At 41.1% G+C, this 17,804-nt stretch overlaps 1 protein-coding gene across 15 annotated transcripts in view; it reads left to right on the top strand.

Annotated features, from left to right (window-relative positions):
• celf2 (cugbp, Elav-like family member 2) overlaps positions 1-17,804 on the top strand; it is a 510,925-nt gene that overhangs the window by 473,931 nt on the left and 19,190 nt on the right. For 10 of the 15 annotated variants that reach the window (XM_038738416.1, XM_038738417.1, XM_038738411.1 and 7 more), the window contains 3 exons: positions 1,729-1,808; positions 11,450-11,692; positions 13,574-13,637. In XM_038738416.1, the coding sequence (XP_038594344.1) occupies positions 1,729-1,808; positions 11,450-11,692; positions 13,574-13,637 (387 nt within the window). The remainder of the gene's footprint in view (positions 1-1,728; positions 1,809-11,449; positions 11,693-13,573; positions 13,638-17,804) is intronic. The other 5 variants (XM_038738413.1, XM_038738421.1, XM_038738422.1 and 2 more) reach the window with 1 other exon arrangement.

Below are 17,804 nucleotides of genomic sequence, written 5' to 3' on the forward strand. Positions count from 1 at the left end.
GGATTTTTTTTACACCCAGTCATTCAGCTCAACCTCCTTCTGAAACTAAAACAATGTTGTGCTACTTGCATCTTTGCTTCTGACAGAGAATAGTCTTTTTTGAATTGTCTAAAGAAGCTACTTTTTTTTTTTTTTATGAGGTAGTCTTTCGATTCCCAACTATTGTTGAGCAGCCAGTCCTCTCTAAAGAAGCGCATTTGTGTTGCATCTGGTGAATTAAACTTAGTTTGATGTACACAGTGAGGTTATCAAAAAGATTTTTGCTACAAAAGGGGTCAAAAGACATGATAAGACTATTACTGTAGCAATGCATGCCCTCTACAAGGGCATGTTTTTCTATTCTCAGGGAAAAGCCTCTGTCTGAAATCTTTGTGGTGGATGTAAGCAGGAGAAAAACTGACCATCCGTCACTCCCAGCCTCGTTCTATCACAGCAACAGCAGGCTTTTGATAGAGGTGGAAGAGGACAATGATCGCATCTATTCCTCAACACTCATCTGACATCTGTCCTTCCTCTCTCTTGCTCCCTGTTGCATTATCCATCCTCACAATTTCTCCTCTCTCTTTCCTCTCTGCCCTTTCATCCCATCCACACAGCCAAGGCGAGTCTATCTGATGACCCAGGCTATTCGTTTTTTTTCCTCTATTGCCAAGTCAGCCAGCCAAACCTGAATACGTGTGCGTCTCTGTGTGTGTCTGTGTGTGAACATGTGTGTGAACATGTGTGTAATCGGTTCAGGCCTGGCTGCGCTAACATGGCTTGGTGAGTTTGTTAGCATATTATTAGTCCGGGGGGTTGTTGAAGCACTTCTCACATTATCTCCTCTAATCACTCCCTAACCAGCCAGACAAACACAACCTTGCATCACCCCCTACCCACAAACAACCAATAATAAACTCCCCTAAATCCGCCTCTGGCTGCGTCCAATCTTGATTGGCTTAAATCAGTGTCAGTCACGGAGGAGGTCGACCACACCTCCTTTCATCTCTTCCTCTCTCCTCCTCGTCTCTGTGGATTGAATTAATATGATTTTCTATCTGATTCCCGTCTTCTTGAGCCCAGTGGAGATGCATTGTCCCAGCTCGCCCCGCCCCACCACCACCACATCTCTTTCCTGTTTGACAGTGAGAGAAAGAGGGCACCCAATCAGACACACAATACAGGACCAAATGAATTCAAATCGCTTTCATGCAAATTTCAACTGATTTACATTGTTGAATTGTTGAGAGGAGAGAGCAGTTGAATTCAGGTATGACTAATTCGTTCAGTGTGTAGGAGCGAGAGAACAGAGTAAGAGACAGAGAGAGACGATGAGGAGGAGGAGGAAGGAGGAGGAAGGAGGCGGGGACGGCATCAACAGTCAGTCTAAAGCCCCAGTGGCGATTGTGGTTGTCTCAGATGTCCTGTGGTGGCTGTGGATGGGTGAGGTGGTGGGATGGGGATGGGGCTAGGGGGGGTGTGGTGGGTTTGTCATGACACTGTTTTCGTTTTTCGGCTGTTGTTTCCACAGCAACTGAGAACACTGTTGTCTGCCTGTGAGCTGTTCTCTGTATCAATCTCTGTTTGGGTTTTTTTATAACAACGACGTGTCCAACCCTTTTGTCTTGTTTTTGTTCTTTCTTGTCTCCCCTCCTCCTCCTCCTCCTCCTCCTGCCCTTCTGCCCTCCCCCTCCTCCCCTCCACTGTCCCTCCATCCCTCCCTCCTCCTCTCCCCTCCCCTCCCTACAGGATGTGCGTTTGTCACGTTTTCCACCAGAGCTATGGCACAGAATGCAATCAAAGCCATGCACCAGTCTCAGACTATGGAGGTACTGTACTCTTGCCCTTTCTTCAACTCTCTCTTTCTCTTTCTGTCTCCTTAGCGCCATTTAAACATGCACTTCACCCTGTAAATGTGCTGGAAATTTAATATGTTCGGCCTCATGTTTAAATATCTGTAAGCCCCCGAGTCACCTATCTGTAAAAGTCTCGACTTCAAACCGTACTTTCTAGGTTGAGCCTTGGAACATTTAGGTCACTGTTCCAGCATGACTTAAGTCTAAATTGAATGCTGTCACATTAATGTATAGGATCCAGCAGCACTATGTTAAATAGAGACTAAACAAGTGTCTTGCTTTTCATTGTTAAGAGCAGTTTAATCATTTTTTTAACAAACTTAAGGTAACAGATAATATGGGATAATATTTTGAAAGTCACCTCACATCAGGTTAGTTTCTACATAAATGTGGAAAAGAAGATTAATCCCTTGGAAAACCACGATAACACTCATTCAAACCAACTGCTTAACACTATGGATATCAGGCAAAACGCTTTTCTTCCAGAATGTCGTGTCGTCAAATAGAAATGAGTAAAATATCATCATTTTTAACTTTGCCGTTTTTGAACTGTTTAAAATAGGCAGCAGTTCTATAATCTGTTGAATCATTGATAAAATTGATGAAAACATTTATTGGAGGATCTACTCGAAGCAGCTCTAACTGCCTAAAAATTACACATTTGCCTTAAAGGGGTTTAAAATCTTAACAATTTACAACATTCTCCATTGTAGACCCTTGTTTTAGATATGACGAAACAAACAGATCTTCCATGAAGGACAGACAGTCAGTAAGTGTTGGATGAACAAAGTAGAAATTAAGAAAATAGCATACATATTATGTATTATAAAGTATCTAAAAAGTAAGCAGTGAGATATCTTGACTGTTGTATACAAGAGAAATTAGTTACCTGACCTAAACTGGATTGGTCTCGACAAAGGATTGAATTGTGGTCCAGGTTTTGTTAATTTTTTGCATTAAACTTCACGCTCATGGTCTGGGTTTGGTTATTTTCAAATGTAAGTTATTAAGAAACGTCCCTCTCACTCTTTCTCTGAGGTTACAAAGCATGTGTATCCATGTGTGTTGCGAGTAGTTATGCCAGTGAGTGTAGCCAATGTGCTGCATTAAAGTCAGTAATGGATGAAATAAACAAGCAAAACAAAAACATTGCTCCAAATATCAGGTTGGATTCAGAGCTCTCTCAGATCTTAAAAATGCATTCAGGAAGGGTTCCCGTCTTAGTTTTAGGCCCACGCAGAACTGTTTGAGATGGCAAACATCGTATGAGCAGCCCAGTCACGTTTGAACTACGCAAATATGGAACATCACAATAAATTGCTTAAACATAAACCAGCAATGTTGCAGACTCAGTTTCTGAAAGGGCTTCTGATGAAATCAGGGATTTTTGTTCACAAAGTTTCCAACTAGACAAACTTCGGCCAAGTCTCAAAACTGTGACAAAAAGCACCTTTGACACAACAGCCGCAATGAGCAGGTAATGTTTCAGATCTCATCAGCTGCACAGCTACCCTGGCATTGCCGTAATGGGGACCCGTCCACAGCTCCTTTGTGTTCCCCCAGGTTTTGGGGCACCCTTGTCAACATTGTCAGATTGGCGACGGGGCAGGATGACAGGGCTGTGATTGGGAGAGAATTACATGGTATAAGACGAGTGTGTGAGTCAGAGAGGGAGACAAAAAGTGGTAATAACAGGCTGTGTTAAAGAAAAAAGACGAGTGGCGTTCACCCCTGTAGCCCCCTCATTAGAGCTGATCATGATAATCATGGCTGCTATTGATGTGCTGTGACCCTGACATGGGGAAAACGCATGCTCCTCCCTCCATCTGTTAGTGTATGTTTTGTGTGTGTGAGTGGGGATTTTCTGTTTATGTTGTCACACTGCGAATATCAGTGAAGTGTCTGTGTTGATTCATGTGGCCCAGCAGCAGCAGCAGCATGTCTGTCTTTCTGAGTAGAAGGAGTGACACTCTCCTCCGACAGCGTTAGTATTAAGCTAGAATTATCCTCGCTCTGAGCAGTCGTCTGCCACAATGGGCCTGGTAAACACTGCGAGTGTCCCATGCTTTTATCAAGCACACAGAAAAAAGCCTTAAACCATAACACAACGATATTGCAGTGGACAATGGCAAAATACCTTCATTTCCATTTGAAAACAAGCTGTCTAGCCCCAGGCGGACCTAAATTGCCGCAACCGTTTGTTAATGTTCCTCAGTTTTGCAATTTAAAAGTAATTACTTCGGGTCCGTATGAGGGAATGAGGTCTGGTAAATAGAGTTTGGTTATTGTCTTGGCTCTATTGCACCCCACTGTCTTAGATAGTGCAAGATTGTGGGTATGTGTTTGTGTGTTTGAGTGTGTTCCCCGGCACGTATGCGCCGCATGAACCCAGGAAAAAGGGAGGCAGTGCGGGTTGTCCATTCGTTGATGGCCCTGTCACTGTCATATCCATTCTCATTACGCTGTGACATTCAGGTACACACCGGCGCACTCATACGCACACACACACACATCTCACACAAACACACAAGCTTGCTGAATGTCAGGCCGTAATGAAAGTGGATATGAGTGAGACAAGTAATTCACAGTCGAACCTCTAAATACACACGAGGAGAGACGTAGCTTGGCTTCATTGTGTTGTATTTGTGTTGATTTGTGCTTTACATTATTCACTCTCTTACTCATTTAGCGCTCAGCTCCCCTTGTGCAGCGTTCCATCAACACTGATTTCTGTTTCCACCTTTCTTTTTTCCACTATGACACTAGAGGCCCCCTTGCACATTATCCTGCCCTCGCTGCACGCACACACACCCCCACCATAAATGCACAAGCGCTCAAGCGCATGTATACAAGCGCTTAAGTAGAGCATGAGAGAAAACAGAGCTGTGTCTGTTTGAATAGCGAACAAACACATCTGTCAACTGTTGTGAAGAGCAGAGACAGACGCTGAAAGAAATTATTAGATTAGACTCTATATAAGACTGGATGATCCCATTTGTATTTGTCCAAAAATGTCTGAATACAACCTTGGGTTTATTACACCAACTCTGAAACTGTCGTCTGTCGTGACTGGCCACGTAATGGTTTTGATTTACTGCGTGAACGTGCATATACTAGTAGTACTCAGTTGCCAGTATTGCGTTGTATACAATGTAATACAACAACTGTAATAAAATCTACTTTCATGTAGCTTGTAATGTTCAGTTTTTGTAGAAACAGTTGTTGAAATCTTTACGTTGATTTTGGAGGCTGCAGTTTGTGGTGCTATTGAACTGTATCGTCTTATATATGACGGGTGTTTCTATTATTTTGTCTCATTTTGTCCTTCGTTGGCATACTGTATGTCAAGCGGCAACAGCACCCAAACTACTATCTCCAAAATGAGTATAAAGTTGAATCAAAATTTTCTAAAACGGTTTCAACAAAAAATTAGAATGAAGCCTTCATGAAGATTTAATGCCGGGTTGTTTTATTAGACCTAATTTGATTTAGCTCGATAAATACAATTAAGTGGTAATTGACTATATATATACGATATTGTACACCCATTCGGTATCAGTGACTGCTATACATAAAAAAAATAGATTTCAAATTGATGATATTTAAGCAGTTTGACAAATGAGAATTAAATGAGGCAAGATGGATTGTAACTGATCCGGTCTTTCCAACATTTTCCAAAGTACATATAATAGGGCTAAAATATTAAGGCAAAATAAACCTTTTATTGAAAGTTACCTAAAATTGAAAATTAAACCAATAAGCAGTAAATTGTGAAGCGTAAGTTAAAGTTAAATTATTGGCAACCATGAAGGAAGGTTTTGAGTTTAGATATAGATTTAGAAAGATCATCGCAGAAGTTTTTCCCAAGTATGTAACTGATCAGTTTGTGAAACTCTGTGTTTTTGACGTTTGCAAGCTCCTTTAGTTAACAGAGCCTCCTGCTTTCCTATTAGTAGCTAAAGATCACATGGTTTGACATTTAAAGGCTAGGTGAGTGGTAAATAAATGAGACTGAGAAGGTTCAGAGCACATAAACTCTCTTGAAAGCTATGAGAGATTGATTTTCAAGGTAAGTGGACCGGAGCTTATAAGTTCAGCATTTTGGGAAAGATGGGAAGTGATGTGTAATGCTCTTTTCACGGCTGTCTCGGGGAGTTGGCTTCAGGGAGTATCATCAGGTTTATTAGCTGAGTGAACTCCTGGTTAAGTCGATCACAAGTCTGTAACTTCTGTCACAGACCAAAGTTTAACTTTTTTATGCGTGGACAGTGAAGTGAGGTCAAATCACAACCTGAAGCAGGTGCTGAGGTGCATTTTCACAGCATGACGAATGATCCATATGTTGTAATTACATAATTATACATTTGGATACCATAATTATTCCAGGTGCTTATTGCTATGTTTGCAATATCATTTTGAGACCATAGGTTGTCATGCTGTCAGCCTACACAGACTCATCTGTCAATCATAGGTGTAGCATCATGGCAGGACACCAAACATACAGATAAAACTTCTGTGTTTGGAGGGGTTTTATGGGAACCACAAAGGATTCCTGCTAAGTGATGGAAACGTATTTCTTCGATGAACCAAACTTTAGGATATATTCTGTATAGATATGTATCCAAGTATGGTATTTTTTTTTGTAGATGATTTGTCAAACATTGTAAGAAACAGACAAAAATAACAGAAAGGAGTGTTTTCCCTGTAGAAATATCTCCTGGTGAGAAAGGTTCCTGTGAGACTTGAAGCACTTTATTTTCTTAAGATGTGAAAGTTGTGCAACATGGGAGGCTGTCTGCAGGTAAAAATCTCTCTCCTGAAATAGTATAGATCCCAAATAAATAGATGCTACACCACCAGCACTGAGTTGATGGCATGTTATTTTCAAAATATTTGAAATCAGAGACCATTTAAGAACTTTTTATGACTACAAATTAGTATTCTTATGTTGGATAAGTAGTCTGTTATTATTGAATTCAATGTATTCTTATGTGTTAACAATCTACAAGGGTGTCATGAAATATTTTGGTGCCCATAGAGGGTAAAGTCATCATGTTACCCCCTGCTGTTTCTGTTCAAAAGTGGCCAATTCAAAATAAATCAGATGGTTTGCAAATTTAGTTTAGCACTACATGAGGTGTAATTGCACCCAGTGGCAGAGTTTTCACAGACGCCCATCAGCAATAAATACCTATAAACATTAGCTGGCTCGTCAAATATTCTTAAACAGACGGAAGCTATTTGAAGAACATGCGAGAATCGGGTTGCTTCCTTCCTTCCTTCTTTCCTTCTCTCTTGCCTATTAAAGTTATAACTCTAAAGATTTCAGTCCTGATTCATTACTGCTTTTAACAGCAAGTGTAGTTTAATATCACAACACTGAGCAGCTACTTTGTCAGAAATACAACAGAAGAGAAACCGGTTTGCAGTGCAGCCAAACAAACTCATTTTGGATTAATAAAGAAGTTAGTCAAAATTTGCCTTTTCCATCATACAATGAGCAACCACAATGTGATTTCAGTCTGTGCTCTTGTCGAGTAGTTTTTCACACAATAGCAGTATTCGGAAAAATTACTCTGCTACTGCAATATTTAAAACTGAACCGCTTTCAAAAAACGATCATGTGGCCACATTTTAGATGAACGAACGTGATCAGCCACTAACCTCTGAGAAGAAAAGCTCCCTGTGACTGCTTCACAATAAAAAAACACAACTTCTTTTGCCAGTTTAATGCATTCAATGTGAAGCAGCAGCAGCATTAAATGTGGCGGACTCCGCCAATATAAATGAAAACTACTATATAGAGAACCTATTACAGAATGTAAATGCATTTAATGGCTATTGGAGAGATACAGTTAATCATAAATAGTCTCAAAAAGGGGGTTCAAAAATCTTAAGCATTATAACTTTTAGAAGCATGTAATTCTTTACCTTATGTGAAAACTGAAAATGAATCACCTAGTTTGGAAATACATTGTTTTCCCTGGACAGTGATGTTGTTCCATCTCACTCATGGCTGATTAGCATTATAGTCACACAGTGTTTGATATATGAAAGTTCAAGCTGTTACTAATCTATGCTGAATTATTAAAAATCCCCCTACGGAAAAATCATTGATGATTTGTTTCTTTGTGCGAAACCAACAGATGGCATAAGCTCCCACTTTCCCTCTACGTGTTCTCACCATTTAAGGACAAATTTGACCAAACAGTCGCCCAAAAAACTTTAAAGTGCAGCCCAGTTTTCAGGGAGAACCAGCAGCACCAAGACTAGAGGCCCCTGGCCCTCTGCCCCTCTCCCAGTGCAGGACTCTCATTCTGGGCTGCATTTCCCCTGCTCGCTGCGTGTCAGCTAGAGTAATGAGATATTTAGCAGAGAGGGAAAGGGAGCTCCTGTCTCAAGGGGAATCGACTGCAGCGGCACGGCCCCAGAGTGACACTCTCCCTCCGAATGCAATTCTCCCATCGTCTCAGCTCCTTTATCTTTCGGCGGTCAGAATAAAGAGGGAAAATGACTGGTGGAGAGACGGAGTAAATATGCCCGAGCCGCCATCAGACAGGGGACATGCTCATTCCGCTGATAAAGTTGAGCCCCGGCCCACAAAGGAGGGGTTGTCTGGACGCACATACAAGCATACACTGTAAAAACAAAAATGTATTAGCTAGGCTGCCTTGTTATTGTACATTTACTGAATTGCCATTGGTTCTGATGTCACATTTGCTGAGCCTCAGGGTGTTTTTGTTTGATTTCACTCTCCTTATGTACAGGCATGCATTGCATTGTGACAGCATTTCTTAGCTAGCTGTGTTGTATAGTATTATTTTCAGGATGCTCAGAAATGCCATTATCTGGCATATGAGCGGTGCTACTCATGTTCAAGGGCACTTACTTGATGATGAAAAAGCGGTTTACACAGTTTGTTTGCAATGTTCTCCAAACACAGCAAGTACATGTCTACTGTAATGTACTGGTAGTGTAAATGAAAAGAAAAAGCCATGGATTTTGTCACTCCTTGTTCTTATTTCCATGATGAATTTGTTTGAAGTTTTAGCACTGCAGTTCCCATCATGCTTTGGGAGATTCAAACTGAACCTGTAATGTTGCCAATGAGTCAGCAATTAGCTGTTGGCTACACATGAGCACTTTTATATTTTGGCAAACCTACACCATGGAAAGTTATGCTGCGTTGTCGACTAGTCTAGTGTCTGTTTACTTTAAGAAGAAAGGTTTGATCTGGCACTAGGGATAAAACACACTTGACATTTAAGATATTAAGTGCAGCCGACATTTGGGATGTCATATTGTCAAGAGATAATCGCCCTGCTTGGTTTGCAATAAAATGTTATCTTCCAGTAGAGTTTCAGGAATGGCTCTTCTTACATGACATCCTAACCTGCTGTAGTCGTGTTAGCATCCACTTTGTAATCAATATAAAACTTAAATTTAGCATCAGTTAGCTGATGTAACTTACAGGTAAACACTTCTCTAGTCTTAAATCAATAAATGAAATTATCCCAAATTATTAGCGATCTGTCAGGCATGCCCCTAACTTTCTTCTTCAGGCTTCTTAAATGTGCTGCTTTTCTCCATTTTATATCATTGTAAACTGAAAATCTCTAAACTGAAAGTTTTTTACATTTTATAAATGATATTATTGATTTGTTGAAGTTGCCATGAAACTGACATGTTACATAATTGCATACATTCACGTTGATTAGACTAAATTGATTTTACAGCGAACGTACTGATCCAAAGTCTCTCTCACGTGCTCTCAAGAAACACTTACACTTATTTTACTTTTACGCAACACACCTGAACCTGTACAGACACATTTTCATATCAACATTCACCCACATTCACTCTGTTACACACACTTGACATATATCTCAGCTCTGACTGTGTGCTGCGCAGTAGCTGCAAAGTAGCCAAATCCCTTCTCTCCCCTGCCGAGTGCGGATCGTGCCTCGAACTAAATGTTTCAATCAAAAGGTTTTTATTCTCCTGTGGCAGATTGCCTTTGTTTCGAACGGATTTGCCCCTAGTTAGGCTTTGATTGCAGCGTGTGAGTAATGGTGTGGTGTGATAGATTATGACTTGTTTCAGCTTTGCTGTGTTTCAGCCGTCGCTGCAACTTTCATCCGGAGCGTTGTGTTGTTTTTTTTTTTTTTTTTTTTTCCTTCTCTGCATGTGACAGTTCATTCATCTGACACATTCACACACTCACACACACACTGCTGCTCCGAGGAATTGAAATTCGGACAATTATATACACTTGTGATTGTCCAAATCTCTAAATCTTCCTTTTGCCCTCTCAACCTCTCTTTCTGGTCATCCTAATCTCTCTCTCTCTCTCTCACACACACACTAATATGCACACACACGCACACAGATCTCAAGTCTCTCTTCATATGAGATGATGAAATAGTTGGAGAACTCAGGAAATCTGTTTCTGGTGAAACCGTTCTGGACTCAGAGATAACTGAACCCTTGTGGGGGAAAGAAGAAAGCCCACTGGCTTTAGAGTCAAGTTTCCTGTGTGACTCTGTCACTGTGCGCGCGTGTGTGTGTTTGAGCACGCGAGAGAAAATTTTACACGGCAGTTTTCATTGAGAAAAGATTTTCTTTGCTGATGTAAAGTTTGTTAATGCGTTGATTCTCTTGTGTGGTTGTACTCTTGTGAGTCCTTAGGTGTGTTTGTGTGCATCTGTGTGTATTTTGTGTATGTGCAAGTGTGTATATGTCCTTTTCCCCATCTTCATGAAGACCTTAATTTTCATTTAGTTTATTAATCAAGTGTGTGTGCAAGTACAAACCTGATTTCCTAATTATCTCCTCTTCTCTTCCTTTTCCAATTTCTCTTTGTCTCTCCTCACTTTTTCTACTCCTCAACTTTCTTTTTTTCCTTTACCTGTCCTTTCTTCCTCATTCTCTTCTTTCTGATTTCTCTCTCTGTTGTTGTCTTTCCATGACTCTGCTCATCTTCTTTTTCCTGTTTTCTTCCCCTCTATTCCTCATCTTCTATCCATTTCCTCTTCCCTTCTTTCCCTTCCCCTCATGTCCCTCATTTTTCTCTCATTTTCTCTTTTCTCCCTTATCCTTTCCTTGCTTGTCTTCGCTCTATTCTTTCTCCCATCCTAACCTACCCTCCCCCTCCTCTCTTCTTTCTTTCTTTTAATTTTCTCTTATCTCTCTTTTGCCTCTCCTCCTTCTTTATTTCTCCTCTCCTTTCCCTTCCTCTTGTTTCTTTTTTCCTCTCCTTTCTCCGCTGCTGTCTGTTCTCTTGTCCTCTTCATTCTTTTCCCCTCATGTCTCCCGGTCTCTTCTCTGCCTTTATCTCGTGTCCTCTCTTGTCTTGTCTTGTTTTTTGTCCTTCTTATCTTTCCTCTCTGCTTTCTATTTCCTCTTCTCTCCTTTCCCTTCCTTTTCTTTCCTATTTCCTCCCTTCTTTCCTCTCCTGTTTTGTCTCCTCTTTTTTTCTCTGCTCTTCTTTTCTCTTCTGTCTTGTCCCCTCTCCTTCCTCTGCTTTCTCCTTTTCATCTCTTCCCCTCTCTTTATTTCTCCCATCTCTCCGTTCCTCTCCTCCCCCCTCCTCTCCTCCTCTTCCTCCCCTGCAGGGCTGCTCGTCTCCCATAGTGGTGAAGTTCGCCGACACGCAGAAGGACAAGGAGCAGCGGCGTCTGCAGCAGCAGCTGGCGCAGCAGATGCAGCAGCTCAACAGTGCGACCACCTGGGGGAGCCTGACGGGCCTGGGCGGCCTCACCCCGCAGTATCTGGCTGTAAGGAGAGCCGCCGCGTCGCCCACCTCCACCATCACCTCCTCCACCCCTTACTGCAGCCCCATGGCCAACGCTGCTGCAGTCAGTGCCCCAATCAAAAACATCCAACTTGAAAATTCCCAAAATACTCTCACTGGCTTCTTGTCTCTTCCTCCCTTCTTCCTTTTGTTCTGTAATTCTTCCTTTAGCCCTGCCATTGTTCCTCTCCTCCATCCTTCTCTTGGGATTGTAGCGTAGAAAGGAAATGAGGTCTCTGAATGGGGTCTGAGGCTGCCAGAAGCCAATAATAATATTGTTTATTTATGTATAAAATGAAAAATTGGTTACAGCCTCTTGTGCTGTATTTTAATCCTTTTTAGACAATGTGAAAAACCCAAAGACAAACTAAACTCACTGCAAGGACACATTTAGGAAGATTGCTTTATTGTGATTGCAAAGTAATAATCACTTTTTTGGCTTGTTATATTGATCTTACCAAATATTTTTTTACCTAACCCTGTCTCCTGGAATTACTTTTATGTAGCCTGCTACTAATTTGGTTTGGTAAAGTGGTATTGTCGCCCAAACCTAACAACCTGACGGATGCCTTTTCCGTGCAGTACACTTCATGGACTAAAGAGAAGTAATACAGTGTATAAACATAAATTCTAGGACACCGGGTTGCCTTATCAATGTCCACTCTGGACTTCTGTCTTATGCTGCGTGTTGCCGTTGTCCAGTGAAAACCATATGCTGTGTCTCCAAATTTTGTCTTTTTTAAATGTTGACCTAAACTGAAGGATTAAGCGTTTTGTTTACTGGCTGACAACGCTCTCCTACTTCTTAAGCTAAATAAAACATTAAAAAACCCATTAGATTAACAGAAAAATGTGGGACAGGGTTTTCACAAGACAGCGACAGTGGAAACAATAGTTGAGAGTAAAGCTTGTTTCTAAAATAATTCTTCCAATGTATTCACTAATTCTGGTAAATTCTCATGTCTTTTTGGGGATTAAACAAAAGGTTCTTTGGCTGGGGACAGTGTGAAGCCCCTGGGGAGTCCACTGATCCCCAATTTGAGAAATCTTGCAGTAGAAGCTCGGCTGCACAGCATCTGAGATTCTCATCGGTTGATTTGTTTGATTGGGTCTTTTTTTTGTTGTTGTTCTAAATTAGGGTTCAGAAACCTCATTGCCTCCTTTTGTCTCTGCAGTCCTTTGCCTTTTCAGAGGCAAATACTCAGATTTCCTCTTGTAAAAAGTTTGGGCACTAACCCTTGAGTCATTTCTCTTCAGTTTCTAAATTAGCAACCCCAAAAAACTTCCCCTTAAAATCCACATCTCAAATGTCTGGGATTCGATTCTCAAATTGTTTGCGAGTGCAATTAGCACCTGTCTTTTCAACGAGGAAAAACAGAGCTCAGACAAACATTTCTCCTTTTCTGGATATTGATTTATTTTGGAGGGGGGAAAAATTGAGATAAGAAGCGTTTTCCTGAATTTGGCTCCCAGATTTTTCTGCTCTTTTTAAATCCTCTTTCTCAGTCTTTTGAAAAGATTAAACTCTATTCTGGAAGAAAAAAAAATCACACAATGGAAACAAGATGTTAATTTGCTGTTAATTCAAGTCTTTGAAGGATGAGTTTTTGACAGCATCAGTATTCCACTTTTGTTTTGGAATCTAATTAGTCGGCTAGATTAGAGCTTTCATGCTCAACTTGTCTGGAAGAATCATAGTGGAATACAAACAGAGTTCGCTTAGAGGAGAGATCAAACTATATTAGCAGCTCATTTACTCATCGAGCATTGAGGCAAAAACCACATTGCTAACCCCGCTCATTACGAGTTTAGCTTCTCATTGTAGCTTTGTATAGACATGTATTAAGCTTTCGGTGTCCACCCAGCTCACTTTGTTTCTCCCTCTTCTTTTTCCTCTGTCTCGTCTCCCCTCCTCTCTCTTTCTTTCTCTGTTTCTTGCCATCAGTTGCTTCAGCAGGCAACCTCCTCCGGTAACCTAGGAGCCTTCAGCGGGATCCAGCAGATGGCCGGTGAGTCAAAAATCCATTGATAAGCTCCCCTGAAACCACGATATATGACAGCAATGGACTCTTTGTTGCGCCTCTGTGTTATGTTTTTTTCAGAGACTTCTAAAAGACGACCAAAGAGCATAACAGATGAACTCGCGTGGTGGAGTAAAGAGAGCTCTTTGCCCTGAAGATTTATTAACTGTTGCTAAGAATTGTCTTGATCTTTTAATGAGGCCAGACAAGAGTTGTGCCCTGGGCGTGTAACAGTAGAACCGCGGCTTTGTAGGGATGGATGAATCACAGAAAGGAGGGAAGAAAAAGAAAATGGGAGTGGGAGAGAACGGAGAAAAATGTTTAAAAGTGTGCTCCTTTGGTGAATACAATGCACTGCAGGCTGGCGCCATCTACTGCTCTGCTACTGTGGAGGGTTTATGTGATCTGTCATCTGGACCTCTATATTTCCTTTCAAGAGCATCTGCAGGTTCAAAGCATATTTAAGTCTTTTATAGCCATTTTAATGCCACAAGAATTTAGTTTTAAGCCAATTTAAAGAAGAGAATAAAGAAATGAATGTGAATGAATGTAGCCAGTGAAAGTTTATAAACTCTAAATGGGTTGAATAAGAAAGGGGAAACAAGGAAATAGGAAATAAAGTGGTAAGAGACTGTCCAATTCTCGTAAGTGAAGCTGATACAATAAAAAAAAAGCATATTGTATTAACCCAGTTCTGTATTAATCTAAGCCTTGAGCGTGCCAAGAAGCCTCCTATTAAATGTTGAACAAGATAAAATCTCTGTCTTTAAGAAATATAATTTTTGGGGCTTTAAATTTAGGTTATTTAAGACTTTCAGGGACTCGTGAATACTTGCTTCTCATCATCTCTAACTTCTCTCTTTCCATTAAAGTCTTCTCCTCTTTCTCACCACTCTCTTCTATTTATTTTAAGCCTCTTTTTGCAGGCGCTCTTGCACCTCCCACCCTCTTAAATCACGGTTTCTTCATCTCACCTTTACGCCTCCCTCCAGCCTTCACACTCTGTCTATTCTACCCTCCTTCTCTCTTCTTCTTCTATCCTTCTGTGAGTTTCTCAGTAAGGTGTCAGGTCTTAATTGTACGCTGTTTAGTCAGTTGACACCGGGGGGGAACAGGATAAAGAAATTGCCAAGTTTAAAGTGGCGAGCCCTGTCTTGTATCCTCCAGTTTTCTGTCGTGTTCCCTTGAGTTACAATGCCTTGCAATTTCCCTGTGGCTGATTTACATTTTTGCCCACTCTGCTGTTGAGCTCAGACACACATTTCCTTACAAATACACACTCGCACAGATAAATAGGCTCTGGGATTTGGAACCATGGGTGAGTAACGGTGTCTGAATCTGGAGATCTGTTGGTCCTCCATCTGCGACAGATAGAGAGAGAGAGAGGGAGTGAGCATTAGTGATTGGCAGGAGATGTGACACAGCTGAATGACATCTGGTCCCAGTCTTTAACATGAGGAGCTGCAGAGCTGAGAGGCTTCAATTACACCAATGAGCATTCAATTAGACGCAGCCAACGCCAGCCTGGTGCAGCCCAGCTCTGCCATACAGGCTGTATGGAGCACACACACACACTTTCTTCATTGCACACATATGTACTCACAGTCGCTCACACACTCACGTACCATCTGCACAGCCCGGATACTCCAACTCTGATGTGGGAATTAGATTGTATTTGTCTCATACTGTCTCTTTCTTTGCCTTCTCTCTCTTTCTCTCTCTGTACGGCTTCATCTCTACTTTACTCCCCTCTAACCCACTTATTTTTATCTCCTGCCTGCTCCTTTTCTCCTTATAACTGTCTTCCAAATGTATGGTCAATGAGGGAGATAACCTTTGACAAATGCAAGTAAGAATTGGTGTAGAGCTGCTTTGGGGAAAACGGCATAACATGGAAAGAGAGAGACAGAAAGAGGTGCTGTGGGAGGAAGAAAAAAGAACAAAGGTACTGGCAAAATAGAAGGCCAGGGCGAAATGAGGTAAGGAAAAGATAGAAGTCGGGATACGATAAAAAAAAAAAAGGAGGGAAAAGGGCAATTATGAAATTGGGAATTGGAAGGGAGGATAGGAAAACAAAGGTAAAAGAGGGTTAAATAGAAAGAAAGGGGAGGTAGTAAAGGGGCAAGGAAGGAATGGACAGAAAGAAGGGAAAGGAAAAGGAAGTCCCAGAGGTTAACAAAACTAAATGTAAAAGAGAAGAAAAAGAAGGGCAAAGCAAAAAGAAGAGCAGGAAGAACAAAGATAGGAAAGACATGGGTATAGGAAATAGGAAGGCAGGAAAGGAAAAAGGGAAAACAGGGAAGTGAAACATAAAGGAGGGAAAAGACAGTGAAGGAAATTGAGGGGGAAATGGTAGAAATGTACAGGTAGGGACACAAAAATGGCAGGAAAGGAAGAGCAAAGCAATTGAAAAGATATAGGAGGAATTGGACGAGAGAAAGACGATTAAAAATGCTGGACAGGAATGGAAAGATGAAGAAATATGGGAATAGGAAGGGCAGGCAGGATTAAAAAAGGAGATGAAAGGAAAGAAAGGGTGAGTGAAGGAAATAGAAAAAGTGGAGTGATGAGGCAGAAAGGAACACACAAATGAAGAGGAAAGGGAAAGAAATAAAGGAAAAGGAAAACAGGAATGAAAGAAACAAAAGTTAATGCAAAAAGAAGAGAAAAAAGCAGCCAAGGTGAGGTGAAGGAAGTGAACAGCACAATGGCTCTACAGAGCTCTGCAGTTAATATTTGTTTGCATTGTAAACACACTGTGTCGAGAATGAGTCTCCACGAAGCAGCAGCACTGAAACTGCTTCTCGTCTTGCTCATGTGGAGCATTTTCTACCTTTAAAAAAAACAAAAAAACACTGCCTGAATTAGTGCGAGATTTGAGCGTGCATTTACAGATTGTGATGGAAAGAATGACAGCGACCGCTGTTTTATTCCCACCTTGCGTAGAAATAGAAATCCATTTTCGCTTTTGATGTATCACAGAAAATTGGAGAAAATCACTTTGAAAACAAGATTGGTTTTGGCTTCCATGCACTTGTAAGTAACCACAGATAAGTAAAAAAAAAAAAAAAAGTGGTTCATACAAATATACACGCTCATTACTGCAGGCACACACGCGTTTAACTTTGTTTTTCCACTCACACGCACTCTTGTCATGTGCATTCAAAAACTGGCAGTGGCCTTCTTTTTTTTTCATATTTAATTAACCAATCAGAACTGTGAATCCCAGTAATAAATCCAGCCATCTGTTGTCATTGGCTGCGTTCAGTTTGGTTGTCTGGGTGAAGGAAATCTCTGTTTGGATGTTACAACCTCAAACCATTCACCACGGTGTCAAAACAAGATGGATCTTCTTCATGGTGTCTTGTTTGTGTGTGTCTATTTGTGTGTGTGTGTGTTTGTGAGAGAGAGAGAGAGAGTGTGTGTGTGTGTGTGCGTGTGTGTGTATTTCCATGGTACTGTATATACATCCAGACTGTATATACGACACATACACCTCACATTGACAGTGTCCACCCTTTAACTTTTAACCTAACAAGCGCATGAGTCAGAGGAAGCTTCTCCGTGGTAAGAACAGCTTCGGCTCTGGTGACTGATTCTGTTTGCTTTATGAGGTTTTACTCTGATGCCTCGTAATGTTCACACGCTCACACACTTGCATTAACACACACATATTCATGGAGTAAGGTGAAAGGTTGAGTTGTACTCACAGAAGGTGTTTTATAGCCTTTGCTTCGCTATCATTGGGGTGTTGGCATGTAGTCATTAATTATGCTTAAGTACAGGCCTGTATGCTAATGCCAGCAAGCAGATTAACAATGAGGAGAGTTCAGCCTGCAGGTTTCCTGAACTACAATATGTCTGCTGAATGGGGCACAGTTTAATATTTAGTGAAATGCTAAAAGTCTCAATAACGTGCCGTTGTGAGCAGGACTTGACTGATACCGACAGGAGGCATAGCCATCATACTCTTAAATTTCAAAAGTATCATCAGCCTGTCAGGCAGTAATCATGACCCAGTATTATATATATGTAGAGTTTTATTGAGCAATTACACTTTTGTTTATAAAAGCACAATTTCTCTGAGCAAAGAAGAAGCTCTCGTTGAATCTGAAATGATATAATTGGCGAAAAAAGCCTGCATAACTAGAGTAG

Source organism: Micropterus salmoides, unplaced genomic scaffold (assembly GCF_014851395.1).
Source record: "Micropterus salmoides isolate LMB-PRFRI ecotype aquatic unplaced genomic scaffold, ASM1485139v1 Ms_hic_scaffold_23, whole genome shotgun sequence".
NCBI classification, from domain to species: Eukaryota; Metazoa; Chordata; class Actinopteri; order Centrarchiformes; family Centrarchidae; genus Micropterus; species Micropterus salmoides.